Genomic DNA, 16,496 nt, shown 5'->3' with positions numbered 1-16,496 from the left:
AATGGAGATCAGTTGATGAGTGATATTTTACTTGAGTAGATTGAGAAAGACATTTTCAAATATCATTGATAAAGAGACTATTGTGCAACATAGGCATGAAAACCCACGGGGATAATTGTAATACATTCACAATGAGTTTAATTACAATTTTATTATAGTTATTAGTCCACTCTCGCCACCTGCCCCCTTCCCCCCTCAAATTCCTGCTTCGGCATGGCCTTCTGCACACTGATTGACCAACATCATTTAATAATAAACTAATTTCAATCCAGAATTTATTAATTTATTAATGATAAAGTATTAGTAAATAAATGATAAATTGGTTTATAACCATGGTGTATTATCAGTTATAAATTATGTTTAGGGCTGGTAATTTTAGACATAACACAATAAAACGATATGAGATAAATGAGTTTAGATCGCAATTGGGTCGTTAACAGGCCGACACAAATAACACAAAAATAAATAGGTTGGATTCATGACAACTCGTTTAACACGCTTAATCCGTTTAGTTATACGGGTCGTTAATAGACCAACACGACCTGACACGGCTGATCGTTTATAACCCATATACAAAAATAAAAAATTTATAAAAAATTAAAAAAGACATTCAACTTTATGATATTTATAAAAAGACATCTATGAATAGGTTAAAATAACTGGAAACTAATTTTGAGACGTAGTTGGGCATTCAACCTTAAAGTAGACATTTTTCTATATTTATTTTATGTTTTATGCACTTAAGCATTTAAATGTTTAGTTATGTTTTCAAACTTATTTAGATGTACTCGGTTATGTTTTGAAACTTTTTTGAATGTTTGGTAATTGGTTATGTTTTGAAACATATATATAATAATCTAATAGTATCATATATATATATATATATATATGTGTGTGTGTGTGTTTGATATTTAAATATTTTTATGTGTATCGGCTATTATGGAAAATTAGATGATTTATGTTTTTCTTATTATATGCTCGTCAGATTTTAATTATAAGTGATATTAAGTAATCAATTAATATTAATTTTAAAGACAATATAAAATTTTACTATTTTTACTAGTTGGATCATAAATGTATTTTTTTTTATTATGTCGATTTATTACGGTCCGTTTAGTAATTATATTCGCGTGTCGTGTCACGTTAATTGTGTTATTAATATTTTGTGTTCATATTTACATTTTTAATACGTTTATTAATCAATGTCGTGTCATAATCGCGTTGGATACGCAAACACGAATTGCGATTAGCTGCAGCAGTGATTGGCCACCTAATTTCACATGTATTTTCAAAAGTCAAATCACAGTGGATGGCCGTGATCTTTTCCCTGGGAACGCATCTTTGATCTGGTGGGGTCCATTGTCCAACGTTGATCCATTCGTAGGTTCAGGTTCGGTAGCACTGGCCGTGCATAAATCGAAAGAAAAAGTCTCGTCGTCCTTCCGTAATTGCCACTCACACAGATCTCTATGCCCTTTTTTTACTTTTTTTTTTCTTTTTTGAAGAGAAGAAATCTCTGTTTCTTCCAAGCCACAATGTTTTTTTCACAAACCCAAAAAAAAAAAAAAAAAAAAAAAAAAAAAAAAAATCAAATCGAATCTCGCCGTTGGCTTGGACCGACGAAACTCATCCAACGATTTAAAGCCATTCACTTGGATCATCATCATCTTCTTCTTGTTTTCCTCTGCAACCTCACGCTTACAGTTATATGCACCAACCATCAGATTCCATTCCACCACCCAGAAAAAAAGGAAAAAAAAAAAAAATAACGAGGGATAGATACACTGTATTTTTATATTTGCCTATTGCTTGACAAAAGATACTATTATTTTCTTTCCATTATTTGACTGAAAACTTTCTTTCTTGGCTGTTGAAGAAGAAGAAGAAGAAGAAGAAGAAGAATATGATTTCAAAGACGATTGATTTGCTACAAGAGGAGCTTCCCGTGAAAGACGAGCCCTTTTCGCTTTCCGGGGATGTTAAGACCGGTCTTGTGCTCGTCGACATCGTTAATGGCTTCTGTACTGTTGGCGCAGGAAATATGGTACTTTTCTTCTACCCAATTGGAAACTTTCCATTTTAGCTTGCTTTGATTGATTCATTCTATTTGAATTTCTTTTGTTTTAGGCTCCGAGACAGCCCGATAAGCAGATATCTGAAATGGTTGATGAGTCGGTGAGACTCGCCAGAGCGTTCTGTGAGAGAAAATGGCCGGTTTTTGCTTTCATGGATTCCCATGATCCGAACATTCCCGAACATCCTTATCCCCCTCATTGTTTTGCTGGAACCGATGAAGCTAGGCTAGTTCCAGGTACAAACGAAATACCCTTTGGTGGTTTTAATATTTTGAGTTCATATTTCAGTTGAATAATTAATTGAAAAGAAATGTAAGCAAAATAAATAAATAAATAATAAAGCCTTTGATTTTATGTTAGTATTTTAAATTTCAAGTTTCATAACCTACACTGCATTTATCTTCATAATACTAATCGGTTATGATGAATCGAACTTGTCGAAGGACTTTCAACCTTTTCAGGCATTGAATGATGGTGAAAGAAAGATTTAGCGCATGTTGTAAATTTTTTTTTTTTTGTTGGGTCCCGCACGATAAAAATACCTTAAATTTCATCAATGCAAATTAGTGATGAATTTCGGCAGATGACATAGAGTTTTATTGTCCCACTTTTCGGCAGATGACAAGTAGCACCACTGGAATCTTGAGTGAATAAAGCCAAAAAGATTGGACGGTGGCTAACCATATACATCTAGAGATATTTAGTGGCAATAAATTTATGAGACTTCTTGTCAATTTTTTTTTGTCCATGTCTTTTTGTGTGCAGCCCTGCAATGGTTAGAAAATGAACCTAATGTCACGCTTAGGTGCAAAGATTGCATTGATGGGTTTCTTGGATCGATTGAGAAGGATGGCTCTAATGTGTTTGTTGATTGGATCAAGAATAATCAGATCAAAGCGGTAAGCATGTATTGAACTCACTATGTAGTGTTTACTGCTTCTTGTTGCACAATTTTCTGGCTTATGCTATTTCAGTCTAATATTTGCAACCCCTTTTGTTCATTTTGAAGATTTTGGTCGTAGGGATATGTACAGACATATGCGTGCTAGATTTCATATGCTCTGCGTCATCAGTGAGAAATCGTCGATTACTTGCTCCTCTGGAGGACGTGATTGTGTACTCCGGGGGTTGTGCCACTTATGATATCCCGGTTCATGTTGCAAGAGCTGCCAAAGATGTTATAGCCCATCCTCAGGTACGTTGATTGATCAAAATGTCTTGTTTCATATATGGAGTACGTATTTATTAGCAGTGTTGAAGTTGAGTTCACAATATGGTATACGAACTTTACACTAACAGTTTACAAGACCCCAAATCTTTTATACTTGATTATTGCATGACATACTTCGCACTACACACTACATCATAAAACTTGGGGATCGCAATCAATTTCCTATAAGATTGAAAGCTTCAATGCTTTTATTAAGACGAACTGCTCATATTAAGTTCATGTCCGTCAAATGTGAAAAAGATGAGGCATTGTATTTTATTTTGATACAAGTATGCAAATGCATTTTTTCGGACAGAAATTTCAATCCCGAACGAACTTGTTGTGGCTGCTATATTGGCTAGGTTAGTTTCGAAGCAATCGATGAAGATATGGCTGGATCCTTTTATAACCAAGCTAATAATAGTAAAATATGTATTATATAAGCTATACTTAAATTAAATTGGTCTATCTAGTAAGAGAAAGATGATCTAGCGTTGAAAGCATAAATATATAGACATGGGGTGAGGATTGACATAAATTGACAAGTACAGTTTGTCCCGAGTTAATACCAGCAGTTTCAAATGCCAAGAATAAACAGTGTATTTTCTAATTTGTTCTCCTTTGTAGTTCTTGTTTGTCAATAACAGTGATTTCTTGGAGTTTTTATTCATGTGTTTGAAAAATCAACCTTTTTCCTTGACTCTTGTGTTTCATGGCAGAATCTGATGCATCACATAGGCCTTTACATGGCTCAAGGAAGGGGGGCAAAGGTGGTGTCAGAAGTGTCGTTTGTTGAAAGAGAACCATAAAGAAAGACTCGAGGATTCCACACCCCCCAACTTCTTTAAATAATAGAACTTTCTGATAATCTGAGATGTAAAGTTTGAAGAGAAGAAGTGGATAAAAAGCTTGGATTTGCATGTTCTTGCGAACTTCCAAAGAGGCGTTGGTATATAATGTAGCATAACGTACAAAAGAAGAAAGATAAATTTTAAGTTCACGTTCTTTGTTTAAAAAATTCAAAAAAAAAACAACTCAAGTTTTAACTTTATTCAAGTTCACGTTCTTTTAAGTTTTAACTTTATTTAATTTTACTCAACTTTATTCAAGTTCTAACTTTAACTCAAGTTATAACTCAAATTCAACTCAAAAATTACACTCAAATTACTCTAAAAGAACAACCCATAATATTCACTATTTTTTTAGGAGAGGAATTACTATTTACTATTTAATTCTTTGAAAAGAAATATCACAATCCATCAAAGATTTTGACACTTTGAGGTATGGTTGTTCATTGGTCTCAAACAGGCGGTTTTCATCTCTTCATTGATAAAAACTGACAAAATCGATTCTCACAAAGGAGAACTGATTGCCAAATTGATCATGGTAGGAATCAAACAAATTCTAGTCCGTTTTAAGCCGCAAGTTCTTGATTTAATTTTTGTTTAAGCTTTTTAAATTATATTTTATTAAAATGTTTTAACTATTTGCATAATCAAAATAAAAAAGGGGTTTCTGACACGACACTTAGCGTTTGGTTGATAGATTCGTGACATGATTCGAATTATGGTTCGTTGTTCGCTACAGTATTTTCCCTCACAAAAAATACACGTAAATCGAGAATAATTTTGAATCCATCAACTAAATGTTTACAGAACAAAATAAAAAATAGTCGATTGAGACTTTCGTGTAAAGGTGAAAGGAAACTGGAGTGCTTTATATGGTCTCATTCGTTTCGCTAATTCGAGTTTAAAATTCGAGTTAAGATGTGATTTTATGTGAGAGTTTTTTACTGTAGGAAAAAAGTTAGATGTGACTGTTTTTGAGAGCTTTTTACTGTAGTAAAACTCGAATCAGCGAAACGAATGAGGCTATAGAGTTGTTGAGCAAATAAATTTTCTTTTCTTTCTGATATAAAAGTCAAATTTGTTTTTTTTTAAATCTTAAAATCGTTATAACTAAATGTATTTTCTTATCCTCTTTTTGTTTCGTTTTTTTTTACCTTCTGTCTGTAGCTTTTTAATGTCTGTTGCTGATATGAAATGTATTGGTTTGCTGTGGTGTCTGTTGTTTGTGTTTTATTATTTTTGTTCATATATGGTTTTGTTATGTTATTAATGGATGCTACTAATGTATACTGCTTACGAAAATTCTCTTTTGTTGTTAATAAATGTTAGTGATCTATGTCTATTTTTTTTTTGTGCTTCATTAGTAAATATTGTTGAGATATTAACTTTTTGTTTTTTTTTTTTTTTTTTTTTCTTAGTGATGTATATACATATCTTTATTTCACACATTTTAGTTTTATTTGATTTTTTTATGTGGCGATGATAATTATAATTAATTTTAAAGGAAAGAGATTATATGAGAGGATCCTATCCAAATTTTTCTTTTGCTAGGCCCATAGCTAAAAAACTGATATTATATGTTAGTTCATGGTTGTTGAATGTTGACCTTTGTTTTAATTCTTATTTGTAACATGTTATATACCTCCTCCATGAACAATGATGCTTGTAGAGATGAGACAATATCCAACTTCGTTATGCTACAATAGTGTATTTGCATTTTTAATAGATACAAAAAAATAGATATTTGCATTTCTTAGATTATAAGAAACAACATTATGAGAAAAGTTTTATGAGAATAATTTTCAGTAGTTGATCCGCAAAACTTATTTGTTTATATAGTATGTTTTCTTTTTTATTTTCATTACATATAATTAAAGATTTTTATAAGTAACATATTATATAGATATATCTACGAGTGTGAGATCCGCGCGTTGCCGTGGAATGTAGTATAACGCAATGCTAGTTATAATGAAAATATATTAATATATATACATATATTATATAGTATTGTATTATATGATAAATATAAAATTTGTACAAACATATTTATACAGACATATATAGTATTTTTTTTAATATTTATATATATACATAATGTACAGGATAAAGAACGATGTCGTTGTTGTTCCTGAGCAGTTCATTTTTATCAGCTGCAAGTATTAGAAAGGGGAAAAAGAGTTGTAAATATAAGCACTAATAGAAATAAAGGCGTTTAAAATATAAATTATGAAATAAATAGTATAAAAATATTTATAATACCTTGTTCTTGGGCGTTTTGTAGATTGTCTTGTTGTTCTTGATGCAGGACTGGAAAAATGGAATAATCTGTAGCTATGTTTTTAAATAAATTGATAATATTTGTTAGGTTGAATGTGGTTTACCTTGTGCTAGGTTTTTTTTGGTGTTGGAGTGTGTGGATCAAGTCTGGTTGGTGTCGATAGTTGTGATGATGGTATTGCCTGTGGGCTGAAAGATGAAAACATTTTTAAAACTGTGGTTAATATAATATCAATGTTATTTATGTATAGTTGGTAAAAAAAATTTGAAAGCATTATTTACCTTTGTGGTTCGTCTGTTCCTGCAGTTAACTGTTTTGGTGGCGATGGTGGAACATGAATGTCTTCAAATATTTTGGAAATTAAAGTACTCATCTGGGTGCCACGTTGTTGAAAGAAGAGTTGGAAGATTTTTTATTGTCCTCAGATCTGATCGATAGCTGGTGGTATTATAAATGGATCAGTAAAGCCTTCATCAATTGTTAATGCAGAACATGGTTTTTTTATTAATGCCTGAGCGGTTCTGCCAAAAGCGATAACTTCCATGTCTCCAGTATGATCTTCAATTTGAATTGTTAATCTGTACCTGTAACGTATATACATATATATATTTTAAATGTTATTATTTTTTTGATAAAGTAAAAAAATATATATAATAAATAAAAATGATGTGGTAATAAATTTAATTACCATGGAGACGGTGTTGACTTTATATGGCCATGACTGTCGCACCACCAACCTATTCTTGCCTGTTTCAACTGTCGATAACATATGGGGCAAGAATTATAGAACCATCCTTGGGATGTTGGAAAATTTACTATGGTCGCTCTTACAGTGAATTTTTCACCCTGCATAAAATATATAATTTTGTGGTTTAAAATGTTGAATAAATGTAGTAAAAAATTAATAAAAAATTAATAGTACTAACCAGATTATTCTGTGTATCTAATGTTTTAAGTTCATCTATTGTTCTTCTATTTGCTGACATTTGTTCTTCAATTATTTGGATGGGCGTTTTTAGTGGTGGTAGGAATTCAATTTGTTAATTTTGGTGGGAAAATCTGTATATATGAAAATACGAATAAGTTAAGGAAGATATAAATAAAATGTATAAATATCTAATATCATAAATTTATCAGAATATATTTTTTATTACATATGTGTTTACCTTGTCTTTAACGTTGTTGTTTCTGGGATGTCTGGATCAATATAGAAGATTGTTGCTGATGTACTCGAAACATATGAGTTACCTTGAAATATAATAGAGTAAATAATAAAAAAAAATGCAATGTTTTTTATATATGTATGTAAAAACATCGTAATAAAATATTGGTAAAAATACCTAAATACTGCTTTGTTAACATTGCTGAGAAAACTGCCACAACTGGTGCCTTCATTGTTTTGACCACATTTTCATCAAATTGATCCGCTTTATGTCCCCATAGGCTGACCGATAGTTGTTCATTTCTGTAAAGAAAATGTTATTTATAAAAATGAGTAATAAAATTGAATGATAAAAGAGGAAAAATACTATATTCATGTCAAATGGTTGTAATCAATGGTAAATGTCAGGGGAAAAAGTTTAAAATTACTATACCTGATGTTTTGTATTGTTATGGCTCGCCGCGTTGTTGGTCTGGTGGTGACATGTGTATGTTCAAGTGCCTGGACACTTGTTACTACTCCAATAACATCTAATATTATATATGAACAGGGAAATTTTGTAAATAAATATTAAAAGAATATTTATAATAATAATAAAGTAAGTTAAGCAAAATATATTACCTGTTAATATCTCAGTATTATTTATTCTTTGATATAGCTGGTCAAATTTTATGAAATAGAATTTGTGAAATGGGATGTGTGGTGCGTCTTCCATAATTGGAGTAAAGGATGTTGCTCGTGCAAATTAGATCATAGCACTGTGTGGAACAACTTTGTATACTGATTTATTTTCAGTAACATAGAAGTTACTAATATTGTATATATTGCCTTGTTCAATTTTTTGAGAAATATAGTCCGAATCTCGTGCTCGAATTGTTCCCTGTATTGCTTCATGATGTAAATAAATAATAAGAATAGGAATTTAATCAATATTAACAAATGTTATATAAAAGAAAATGTAATATAATATTTTAAAATTTTAGTACCTCTTCATCAACCAGGATACAGTCAAGACTTATCAGGCGTCCTGTGACAAAATCGTTGTTTGTCCATATTCTGCAAACTCGTGCCTGTATTGTTTCATACACTTCATTTGGTTTCAGTGCACGAATAGGTGTAGTCATTTTTTTTAACCCTGAAAAAAGCAAATAAGATGTTGTTATAACGATTTATATTTTTATTGAGTTTATTGTTAAAAATATTGGACTAAAAAAATTTTAATATTATGAAGAATACAAAATGATATATATTTTGTATGTATTTATTTATATGATGTTATGTAGGATTTCTTTGTAGACAATATTTTTTATATGATTAGGATAGTTGTTGTTTGAATCATTGAGTAATATATATAATCCTTTTGGATTAGTAACTCTAGATAAAGCAACATATAACTGACCATGGCTAAATATTTGATTATCTAAAAATAGTCCAACTTTATTCAAAGATTGTCCCTGACTTTTATTTATTGTCATAGCGTAACATATTTTTACAGGGAATTGGCGTATTTTTAAAGTAAATGGCCATTTTGATTCATGTATAGTCATTTCTATTATTGGAATATAAACTTTTTCGAAAATATTATTTGAAGTTATGATCTGTCCTTCGATTACTTTATTTGTTAATTGTGTTATGATAAGCCTTGTTCCATTGCAAAGTCCAGCAGATTGATTTAGATTTTTTAGAAGCATTATTGGAGTTCCAAGTTTAAGATTTAGTTCGTGTGGTGGTAAACCGTTGAAATTTAAATTGTGTAAAAATTCTTGAGAATATAAGAGATTTAGTTCTTATATATTTTCTGACGAAGGTAGTATTATATCATAACTATAATAAGTTTTTACCTCGTTAGGTACTAAGGATAATATATAATTATTTATATCGTCAGCAGTTTTATTTTTCGGTGTTACAATCGCGCGCTGTTTTAGGTACTCAATGTTATTAAAACTGTTGCTAAAATCATTGTATATCAATGTTGTTATTTTGTCAATTGGATCTAGGTCAAAATGAACAAAGTATGTTTCTGGTATTTTTATCCATGTAATATCCTCATTTTCTAAATCTTTTATTCCTTCGGCAATACCATTTCCTATGTCTAATGTCCATTTTGAAAAGTTTTCAATCTCCTTTTTTTCTTCTGATGTTGTATTATAATGTTTTAATCGCATATTTTCTGTTAATGTTAAAACCTGAAAGTGTGGCCATAAATAAGAATTATTGATGCATGCATCTATTATGTGTTCTTTTGTTCCTGTGGGTAAAACAGGTAGGATTTGTCAAAAATCACCGCCTAGAATAACTTTCATTCCACCAAATGGTTGATCAAAATTGTTTCATAAGTCTTGGAGTGTCTTATCTAATGCCTCAAAATAATATTTATTAGTCATAGGTGCTTCATCCCATAAAATTAATGATGTTTTTTCAATTAAATGTGCTAATTAAGTTCTTTTTTTTTATATGACATGTTGAAAATTTGTCTATTGATAGCGGTATTCAGAATCTAGAATGTGCAGTTATTCCTTTAGGCAATAATAGTGATGCTATTCCTAAAGATGCGACAGCTAAAATAATTTCATTATTAGATCTAATTTTTGTTATAATTGTATTCCACAAATATGTCTTTCCAGTTCCTCCATGACCATAAATAAAGAATAAGTTATTTTGTTTATCAGTAACAGATTCTAAAATTTTATGGTAAATAATTAACTGTTCATTGTTTAACTTTTCTACTAATAAAGAATTTTCTTTTTCCAATTTATTTATATCATAATTAAGTTCTTCTCTTAAAAGTTTATTGTTCAAATCTTCTATTAGTGAACCAGTAGGAAGTGGTAGATTAAAATGAGCCAAAGTTGATGAATTAAGATTTAATAATTTTTCTAGTTCATGTAATATAAAATTATATAATTCATTTTCTGGTATTTCAAAATATGGGTTGTTAAAAATTGTCTTAATTTTGTATAAGATATCATCAGTCATAAGTTTCCAATTTTTTTCAAGTAATTTAAGTGGGTTATTTACATTGCAAAATAATAGTATAATAATAAATAAATGTTGTAGTTGTGACGACGTAGACCAAAAAAATGCCTCTAATATGGATTGTTCCCATTCTCTATCATCTCCTAATAAGCCTAATGCATAGCATGCTGCCTGATATGTTTCATATGTTATATTATCAATAGTTCGAAGATTTTCATGGCTTGTTATTCCTTTTCGATGATTTAGTAATAATTTTAGATAATATAATTCTCCAGAATTTGGGTGAATATAATATGATCAGCCTATTGTATGTCCTATTTGTCTAGAAGACCAGTATTTATATCGGCTATTCCAAACATATTTAGTTAGGAATTCATTATAAGTTAGATTTCTAGCATTGATGTCAGTTTTATTTGTTTCCATCCATTCTGTTAAAGTTGTTTAATGAATATTTGGTTGTTTTATTATATCGGTTAGACGTTGGTTTGATTTGAATGTTATGTTTTACATTTTTGGCAAATGTATTGATAAACGTTGAATGGCTGGGTTTCTATGATGTATTGGATATTCATATAAACGCCATAATGCTTCATAAGGTGTTATGTATCTACAATTAATATAGTTTTTTATTTCATCTATTTCTTCATAAATTGTTTCTCCACACTTTTCTGTATAAATATTTTCTTCTATGACTGCTCTTATTCTATCAGGTCCTTTTGTTAGATATTTAAATAAATATTTTATAAGCATTGACTGAGAACAGATTTCTACATTAATGTGAGCATTATATTTAAGACATAGATCTATATTATGTGGAACGACATATCTATTATCTAATTTAATATCATCCTTTTCAACATAAAAATTTGTATTTCTTCTTCTATAATTGACAAATCTGTTTTCCTCAATATATGTTTCATTTTGTATTTGTCTGGGGAATTTTTTTGAACATTCCGAACTTTTCATACATTGAGCAGTTGGTTTTGCTATTCCACACGGTCCATGCATCATAAATTCGGCAACAACATTGTATTGTATTTTGTTTTTTTAAGGATCAGGAATTTCTGCGGAAATAAAATTATCAATTTTTGATGGATCATGTAGTTTATCGTCAGTATGTAACCAAAAAAGAAAATGGCAATGTGGCAAACCCCGTTTTTGAAATTCTACTACGTACAGATCTATAAAAGTTGAACAAAAAATTTGTTTTAGATATCTATAGGAGAAATAATAAATAAAATTATTTAATATTTATAGATAAAAAGGATATAGATTTGGAAAAAATGTACTAACCTGCAACAATTCTTCCAAAAAAAATTTCGGTTTTTATTGTTGATAAAAAATGTTCTAATTTCATTTTTAAAACTCTTACAATAATATCAGGTCTATCTGCAGAATTAGAAACAGGTATTTTCATTAAAGCTCTAGTAATTTCAGGCCATTTTGGATTACATGTAAATGTTATGAATAAATCAGGATTTCCATAATATCTACAAATTGTCATTGCATCATGATAGTTTTGTATCATATATCTAGGACTTCCAGTATGACTGGAAGGAAGAATAATTCTTTTACCTATTGCTTATGCAATTGTATCTCCTTTTGTAATAGCATCTTGAATTCCTTGATAAAATTCAGGCATATGCATATGCATCAACCACATATTGTTGTAATAATCTTCCACTTCTAAATAGGATATCACAGTGATTTTTATGTTCTAGTAATTGATAACAATAAAATTCTCTCATAGAAATCCTTTTTCTTTTGTATGTGTTATTTGTGTTAGCTACATTATATTTTAAATCTGTTCTATAACCATCTTCTCCATAAGGAAATAATAATGGATATTGAAGAGACATATAAGATGGATGTAATTTCATGATTCTTTGTAAAGAATTTGTTTTGTCCTCAATTATAATGTCTCTTCCTTGTTCATATTCACCAATATCTCCAACTATTAAGCAACCTATATCATTTGAAGTTGGTAATTCATACTGATTATTATCTGTATTTCTTCGATTTATAAGTCTTAGTTTCATAGATGGTAATTTATTTTCCTCATATCTATCTCTTATCATTCGGAAAATTTTTACTAAATTATTTGTATTATCTAACATCGTAATTAAATGTTCAATTATTATTTTTATTAAATCTGTTGATTCATTTTCAAATGAGAATGAGGTCATTCGATTTTCAATTTCATTTTCCGTATCATATATATATAATTGTGCAAATTTAGGAGGGTTATTATCAGTTGGAAGGAGAGATCCTATCAAATGGTGTATTTGTCCACTTATTTTAAAAATATAAGGGCCAATGGAGTTTTTTGGGAAATTTTCTATATTACTTCCAAATGATGTAAATGCAAACATGGAATTATAAATTCTAATATTTTTTTGAAAGTGTGTACTTAATGATCCTCCATAATAGTCTAATAAATTATACAGTGTAGAAGGAATATGTTTAATAAAAGGTATTCTAATTTTTCCTTGTCTACAGCAAAGATTGAATTTAGGTGGCTTACTTCTTTTGATTCGTTCATTAAGCCAAAAAAGAAAGCCACAATAATGGCAGATATAAGAACGGTTTCCAAAGTCGATGTACGTATTAGTATCACCTAAAGAAAAAAATTTATATCAGTTTGTGAAACTGTTAAATAATTTTTTTTTTCCTCTTGAAAAAATTCATTATTTAGTATAAGTAAGAAAATTACGATTTTGTGTGTTGTTTTCAAATGTTGATGCACGAACTTGTTCAGAAGATCTGCTTTCAGTTTCAGAGATTTGTTGCATAGGTTGGCCTTCATTTTTAGACATATGTAGTAGATGTCTGTTTTCAGTTTGGGTCATATGTTGCATCACATCAACTCTGGATCGAGGGATCAGTGTGAATAAATCTCTTGTACCACAACTTGAATTACCGGAGTAATCAGTATTTACAACTGTTGAATCCTCGTCCATATGTGAGATGATATGACGTACACGGTAGTTAGATTTTATGGGCGTCTTTTTAATTTTTTTCTTCGGCTCCATCTGTGTATTACAACAGATTATGATTCAATAAATTATTTTGTAAAAGTTATATTTATGTTAGAAAAGATTATGGCATATGAGATTATATGATTACTATATTGAACAAAGCAGTGTAAACAAATATATGTAACAAATAAAATAAAATAAATGGACATAACATGATAGGTAAATATTTAAGGTATTTTTTTAGTCAATGAATGAATATTATAAAATTATTATGATATAAAACAATATAATATATATAAATAGAATATATAATCTCAGGAATAAAAGTATTATATGTATAAATAATTTGTAATAATAATATCGTAAGTAAAATATGAGGAAAAATTAATTGCTTAGAATCGTACATAGTATTCTATAATATTTTACTATAAAGCAAAAGTTATAAATGTTTTTTTAGGCAAAATAAATAAATATATTTAGTATTATCAATAGCAACCATATCTAATCACATAAATAAATATTGAAATAATAAAGATATAAAATTTTAATAATACCTGGAACGTTGTGTAAGTAGCAAATTTAAGCTAACCAAATCAGGCTATATATAGAAATGATGCTTTGCTATGAGACAGAGTAGATAATGATTGATTTTCAACTGTTGCAGTATAATATGGAGATAGGAAATGACCAAATCTGCTTAAAAAGAACATATTAGGATAATATTTTATTGCCACATAATTGTTATAATATGTTAAAAATAAAATTTAAAAAGGGAAAACATATGTATTTTAGAATTGAGCTACCTAGAATAATATGCAACATACAGAACAATAAATCAGGAAAAAACAAAGGGAAAAAATCGAAACATATTTAGGGAAGAAAAATTTAAATAAATTATAAAATAAAGGAAAAAGAGGTTTCTAGAGAAGGGAAAAAAGGCAAAATTATAGGATGTTAAATGATATTATTATGTCAAAAACTATTGCTCTATACAAAATAGGCTGTGCCTAGTACAAATGGCTTACACATGCATTTTTTTGTTGCTGTTTGGGGTAGAAAAGTTTGAGGTATTATATTTGTATTTTGTTAGTTCCTTTTTGTAGGTGTTATTTTGTTTGTTTTAATAGATGATAAATGTTAAAAAAATTTGGGTTACTGTTTCGGGCCCAAAATTTGGGCTGTTATATTTGTATTTTGTTGGTTCCTTTTTGTAGGTGTTTTTTTGTTTGTTTTAATAGATAATAAATGTTAAGGTAAACAAATAAATGTAATGTAGTTATAAACAGTAATATACACAATTTTACATGTATTAAAAAGAAGGGAAGCTATTATTGCTCCCTGAAAATAATTATAACATAATAAGACCAAAAATTTATATACAAATTTATATCTCAATTACATCATAAATTTGGACATAAGAGTTATTTCATAGCCCTGCAAGGGAATTTTTGGATTTCCTCTTGTAATGTTTCCTCAAACAAACTTGTAGCTTATTTCTGGGTACATGGTAAGAAGAAAAGGAAAAAAACAGTGTGAGAATTAATTTTTTGAATATAAGGAACAAATTTTTGCATAAACAAAGATAATATTTTGAAACAAAGCTCAGACCGGTGTATAAGTACAAAATGGTAAGCAACGGTGGAGAAAAAGCAGTAAATGAGTGAAGAAGCAGAAATTAAGAATAGTCAGGTACAGGCAATAAATATTAGCAGCTGCAATATAAATAGTAGGGAATGATCAAAAGTGAGCTAGAAGAGGAAAAATGTCTACCACAGGTAAGGAAAACAGAAAAATACAAAATGAGATTATATATATGACATATAGTGATATACACAACTGCCACACATGTTATGAAGAAATTTATGCCATAACTAAGGAAACTGTATATACAAATGGTTCAGGTTATATTCAAGCACTGCAAAAAATATATACCAAGGGTAATCTAAACAAAACATGGCAATATAGATGGCTACCGGCAATATTATCAGGGAATTTATGCCATAAGTAAGACATAACAGTATAGCCTAGATTAGCAATAAGTAATTGAAACAAAAGCTGTTTGCTATTAATACTATACAGCATAGGTAGTTGAAACAAAATCCGGCAACATACATGGTTACCAGCCACGTGTTATTAAAGGCTTTATAAAAATAAAATATATTGGCATAATTCTAAAATAGTAAGGGGAACATGAATGATAGGCATGTCTGTAAGAACTATTACCCAGTAAATGTTAACAACAAATGGTGTATAACATCATCATAACCAGGGAAAAAAATGTTCAAATATAAGAAACCAAGTTTTTGGTAAATAAAGGCATTCGGTTGTAACAAACTTTATAACACTGCGGTAATATCAAATGTCAGTTAATAAATTAAGAGTAACAGTAAATTATGCAAAATACAATGGAAAAAAAACAGAGTAAACAACAGAAGAAACAAATGGATATGTACAAAATAGTAGTGTAGACAAAAAGCAAATTTTATAAATACAAATATATATAATAAAACTAAAACAAATGACCAATTAAAATATATTGGCATAAATCCCAAATAATAAGGGCAACATCAATGACAACCATATTTGCAGTAAAAATTACCCGGCACATATTAACAACAAATTAAATATAACATCATCATAACCAAAAGAGAATAAGGTATTTTAAAATTAAAAAACTGAATTTTTGATAAAGATACGCGTTATATCTTAATAAGATTTAGGAAAGTTTGCAAACATAAAATATCAGGTAATCAACTTAGAACAGAAACAGGTAACCGAGAGTAGAGTACAGAAGGAAAAAAATAAAGTGCAGTATAAAACATTTCATATAATGAACAAACATAACATTACAAAATTATATTCCAGAATAAAGCAATTGAATTAAACTGAAGAAGTTATTACCTGATTGAGCAGACCACGGGCAAAACGATAGATGAAAGAAAGCAACAAAAATTATTGAGCAGCAGGAA

General features: G+C 29.3%; 1 protein-coding gene across 2 annotated transcripts; it reads left to right on the top strand.

Moving 5' to 3' along the window:
* Positions 1 to 1,550: 1,550 nt before the first annotated feature.
* On the top strand, positions 1,551 to 4,281 carry LOC21409414 (nicotinamidase 1). Of its 2 annotated transcripts, none has more exons than XM_010115135.2 (6): positions 1,551 to 1,703; positions 1,880 to 2,044; positions 2,128 to 2,311; positions 2,841 to 2,974; positions 3,085 to 3,270; positions 4,005 to 4,281. In XM_010115135.2, the coding sequence occupies exons 2-6, from the start codon at positions 1,904 to 1,906 to the stop codon at positions 4,092 to 4,094; spliced, it is 735 nt and encodes a 244-aa protein (XP_010113437.1). In that variant the 5' UTR covers positions 1,551 to 1,703; positions 1,880 to 1,903; the 3' UTR covers positions 4,095 to 4,281. The 2 variants fall into 2 exon arrangements, with proteins under 2 accessions (XP_010113437.1, XP_024032924.1); XM_024177156.1 differs by having other exon boundaries at positions 1,877 to 2,044.
* The last annotated feature ends 12,215 nt before the right edge of the window (positions 4,282 to 16,496 follow it).

Source organism: Morus notabilis, unplaced genomic scaffold (assembly GCF_000414095.1).
Source record: "Morus notabilis unplaced genomic scaffold, ASM41409v2 Scaffold184, whole genome shotgun sequence".
Lineage (NCBI taxonomy): Eukaryota > Viridiplantae > Streptophyta > Magnoliopsida > Rosales > Moraceae > Morus > Morus notabilis.
Note: the sequence above shows the minus strand (reverse complement) of the source record. Positions and strands in the feature narration are given on the sequence as shown.